Source organism: Gymnoscopelus braueri (genome assembly GCF_963280865.1).
Source record: "Gymnoscopelus braueri genome assembly, chromosome: 17".
Lineage (NCBI taxonomy): Eukaryota > Metazoa > Chordata > Actinopteri > Myctophiformes > Myctophidae > Gymnoscopelus > Gymnoscopelus braueri.
The window spans coordinates 51,622,357-51,627,356 of NC_137617.1; the positions used below are offsets into that span (position 1 = coordinate 51,622,357).

Genomic DNA, 5,000 nt, shown 5'->3' on the forward strand with positions numbered 1-5,000 from the left:
TATAGCTTCCTATAGGCTTCAGGAGGAAACTTAGTGGAAAGCTGGACAGTCGCTCCCCCGGCTTCGGTGTGTGGTCAGACTGGCCGGACTTAAACCATCTGTGCGTTTTGGGCTGATGTTACCTTAAAGTGGGGTGGGGTCTAACTCTGACCTCAGTACAGTGGGTAGGGTCTAACTCTGACCTCAGTACAGTGGGTAGGGTCTAACTCTGACCTCAGTACAGTGGGTAGGGTCTAACTCTGACCTCAGTACAGTGGGTAGGGTCTAACTCTGACCTCAGTACAGTGGGTATAGGGTCTAACTCTGACCTCAGTACAGTGGGTAGGGTCTAACTCTGACCTCAGTACAGTGGGTAGGGTCTAACTCTGACCTCAGTACAGTGGGTAGGGTCTAACTCTGACCTCAGTACAGTGGGTAGGGTCTAACTCTGACCTCAGTACAGTGGGTAGGGTCTAACTCTGACCTCAGTACAGTGGTAGGGTCTAACTCTGACCTCAGTACAGTGGGTATAGGGTCTAACTCTGACCTCAGTACAGTGGGTATAGGGTCTAACTCTGACCTCAGTACAGTGGGTAGGGTCTAACTCTGACCTCAGTACAGTGGGTAGGGTCTAACTCTGAGGGGATGGCTGTCTCAGAGGACTTTATATCTGACTCCAGTATCTCTGTCAGAGCATCTAAGACTGTGTGTGGAACAGAACACCAACTCCCACTGACTAATGCCCAAGGCCGCCTCTTATGGGCTCAACAGCAAAGGCAGCGGCAACACTGGACTGAGCTGAGACTGCAAGGTCTGTCTCTCTCAATGTCTGTCTCTCTCTCTCTCTCTCTCTCTCTCTCTCTCTCTCTCTCTCTCTCTCTCTCTCTCTCTCTCTCTCTCTCTCTCTCTCTCTCTCTCTCTGAAGACTGCATGTCTCCCTGCTGTCCATTCTGTCTCTCTCTCTGAAGAATGCATGTCTCCCTGCTGTCCATTATGTCTGTCTCTCTCTCTCTCTCTCTCTCTCTCTCTCTCTCTCTCTCTCTCTCTCTCTCTCTCTCTCTCTCTCTCTCTCTCTCTCTCTCTCTCTCTCTCTCTCTCTCTCTCTCTCTCTCTGAAGACTGCATGTCTCCCTGCTGCGGACGATTCTGTCTCTCACTTTGTGTTAATTTTTTTTGCTTTAGGCGAGTGCATTGTTGTCTTCACTCTGAAAGCGAGGTTGCAGGTTTTACCATCTAAACTTAAACTCTCCATCTGGTTTCCAGGCAACCATGCTCCTCACTGTATACATCATGGTCATGAACAAAGAGCTGAAACCATGTCCCACATCTTAAATGGGTGCCATGTATACAGGGGACTCTACATAAGTAGGCATGACAGAATAGTGGATCTGATATCAAAGGATATCTCTTCTATTTTCAGGTCCTCCATCTTGCTGTATAAGCATTCTACTGTGAAGCCGAGCATGTTTAACCTGTGTAATGATGATTCTGTGTTCTCTAACATTTCAGCTAACACCCCTGATGTCATTGTTGTTAATGAAAACCATAGGGAGGTGTTCATTCTCGAGGTCGGCTGTACTTTTGATTACAGCTTAGAGGAAGCCTTCCTAACCAAAGTGCTAAAATATCATCAGCTAGAGCAGACCATCTCTCAGCTAGGCTACAGATGTAACCTTTTGGTTTTTATCTTTGGTAGTGTGAGGGCACAAGTTGGTTGTGAGGGCCTTCAAATGGCCGGCCTCTCCAAAAGGAGGGCTAAACAGTTAGCATGGTACTGCTCAATATCAGCTATTATAGGAAGCCTCTCAATGTGGAGGAGGCGTTGATTCCTTTACCCATGATTGTTGTCTGCTGTGTTCGACAAGTATGCCAACATTATTGTATGTAACAATGTTCTGCCTTATATGCACTTTGTAACTGGATGTTTTCACATTATCTGACTGACTGCACTGGCAGTGTTTATGTCCTTTGTACAAGGCATTCTTGTACTTCTGTTTATGTGGGCATAAATCAATAGTGTGTGTGTGTGTGTGTGTGTGTGTGTTAGTGTGTGTGTGTGTGTGTGTGTGTGTGTGTGTGTGTGTGTGTGTGTGTGTGTGTGTGTGTGTGTGTGTGTGTGTGTGTGTGTGTGTGTGTGTGTGTGTGTGTGTGTGTGTGTGTGTGTGTGTGTGTGTGTGTGTAATGGATCTAGCCGTTGTGGTTGAATGTTTGACCTACATCTGTCTCCAATGAGGAAGTTACATAACACACAAGTTACATAACACACACGTGTGTGCTCACGCTATGAGCTTGTAGATCTGCTATTTTTGAAAAATCGTGAAAATGTGTCTTTGAATATATAAATGAATCTTTGAATATATATTTTTAATGTGAACATTTGCAACTCAAATCTGTGCCTCTGAGGGGTCCCTGGAACAAAGTATTTTGAGATGGGGGTCCGCAGCCAAATACATATAATTTTGGGGGTCCATGAAATGAAAGAGTTTGAGACCCACTGATATTATAGCAACATTTACCACGTATTTAAAAAAGAAACTGTAGGATTTAGAAGACATTTTGTAGAATAGGTCTCAGGTCTTAATCCTAACAGTTTTCTGAAAAACGTATGTTTTTATATCAGTGCTGCTCAAACTTTTTCATGTCAAGGACCCCCAACATTATATTTATTTGGCTGTCTCAAAACATGTTGTTCCAGGGAGGGACCCCCAGAAGCAAAGATTTGAGTTAAAAATGTTCGCTTTAAAAATATATATATTCAAAGATTTGCACACATTTTCATAATTTTGAAATCAAATCAAAACGTGACACAGATGCGTTCCAGGTCTTAAAGGGTTAAGAGGGTCTTACCTTCCCCACAGGCTCCTGTCTGCACCAGGATCACAGGACTGGTGTGTGTCTGTGTGTGTGTCTGTGTGTGTGTCTGTGTGTGTGTCTGTGTGTGTGTCTGTGTGTGTGTCTGTGTGTGTGTGTTGACTCTCCTCAGCTCACACAGGTTGGGGTACGTCACGCCGTCGCTCCCACACACCACCGGACCCCCGGGACCCCCGGCACACACACACACCCCCACGGCCCCGCTCCTGGACCTCACCTTTAAAGGGATAGTTCACACAAAAAAATAAGTTTTTTTTTGGGGATTAGTATGGATTAGTATGGATTAGTATAGATTATAGTCACCTCATGGAGATGTGAATTCATGGATATTTATTAGTTTTTGTCTCATTCCTAAGACAATAATTTGATGTCCAGCGGACAAATTATTGTCTCAGGAATGAGAAACTAATAAATAATAAACTAATAAATATCCATGAATTCAAGTCTCCATGGGGTGTGTAATAGATAGAACTAGAAAAAGTGCTCCTCGGAGCACAGGTCTCCACCAGGTCAGGTAGGTTATTGTGGCCTCCTGGTGGCGCTATAATAGGCCAATGTGAAAAGGGGGCGGCATTTATTCTTAGGCCTTGCACGGTAATCGAACACTGCATTCATGATTTGAGGCATTTTGTTCCAAAAATTTGTTTTGCTAAATTAGACCTGCTGGTGGCGCTATAACAGGCCAATGTGAAAAGGGTGGCATTTTTTCCTCGGCCTAGTGGGAATATGTGTGCAAAATTTCACAGAAATCGCACGTTGCGTTCATGATTTGAGGCATTTTGTTCAAAACGGAACTATCCAGCAAACTTTGGAAGCCAATGTTAGCCAATTAGGATGGAATATGAAATATCGGACACTTCCATCTTGATCACATGACTATAGAGATACTGTGTACCGATTTGCGTGATTTTTGGACAGAATCTGAAGGAGTAAGAGCAAAACATTTGTTTTACAAAAGTCAGCCTCCTGGAGGCGCTCTAAAAGGCAGATGTGAAAAATGCAGGGCAAAGGTTTTTCCTTGGCCTCTAGGGAGAGTGCGTGCAAAGTTTCACGCAGATCGGTGCAGTTATAGGTAAAAACGCAAATCGGCCTGTTATAGCGCCACCATGAGGCTGATTTGAACATTAACAAGTGGCATTTCTTCCTCAGCCTAGTGGGAATGTAAGTGCACAATTTCACGGAAATTGCATGCTGCTTAGATGATTTGAGGCATTTTGCTCAAAACAAACCAATCCTGCAAACTTTGGAAGCCAATCTTAGCCAATCAGGATGGAATATGGAAAATCGGACAGATCTATGTTGATCACATGACTATAGAGATACTGTGTACCGATTTGCGTGATGTTTGGATAAAATCTGTAAGAGTTATATCAAATTTTTTTTGCACAAATCGGCCTCCTGGTGGCGCTATAACAGGCCCATGTGAAAAATGCATGGCAGAGGTTCTGAATTGGAATCCAGGGAGTGTGTGTGCACAGTTTCGCAGCGAGCGGGCCAACGGTGTGAAACGGTTCACAGACAGATGGACACACGGACACACGGACACACACACGGACACACGGACACACGGACACACGGACACACACACGGACACACGGACACACGGACACACACACGGACACATGGACACACGGACGGACGGACAAGGGGTAAAACATACTCTCTCGCCTTTCGGCCTGGCGGACACAATAAAAGTCATTTTGGGGGTGAACTATCCCTTTAATACTAGGAGCAATAAAAGTATATTTACAGAAACAAACATTGGGGGGTCAGTTATTTATTTATTTTAGCAACAAAGTGGACAAAGAGAGAACAAATAAATAAGTCAATAAATAATATAAACATTTACCGTGGTGCTGGCCTCCACTCCGCCGCTCGACGCACACCGCAGCCCCGCCCCACACGCCTCCCAAGCCCCGCCCCCAGGGACGCACGCTTCTCCCTCCTCCGCCTGGGGAGACCCCACCTCCTGCTGCTCCTCCTGCTGCTCCTCCTGCTGAGCCGAGGAGGAGGAGGAGGAGGAGGAGGAGGAGGAGGAGAGCAGGAGGAAGGTGGCCGAGAACAGCAGGACACACCACCAAGACATGATGAATTAAACTAAACCAAACTAACCCTAACCCAAACTAAACCTAACCCAGACTAAACCTAACC

At 45.4% G+C, this 5,000-nt stretch overlaps 1 protein-coding gene across 1 annotated transcript in view; it reads right to left on the reverse strand.

Annotated features, from left to right (window-relative positions):
- LOC308104857 (serine protease HTRA1B-like) overlaps positions 1–5,000 on the reverse strand; it is an 18,987-nt gene that overhangs the window by 13,865 nt on the left and 122 nt on the right. The window contains exons 1-2 of the mRNA XM_080455431.1: positions 4,699–5,000; positions 2,826–3,066 (exon numbers count right to left, since the gene is read on the reverse strand). The exon at positions 4,699–5,000 is cut by the window's right edge and continues 122 nt beyond it. Coding sequence (XP_080311557.1) covers positions 2,826–3,066; positions 4,699–4,935 — 478 coding nt within the window. The 5' untranslated portion in view covers positions 4,936–5,000. The remainder of the gene's footprint in view (positions 1–2,825; positions 3,067–4,698) is intronic.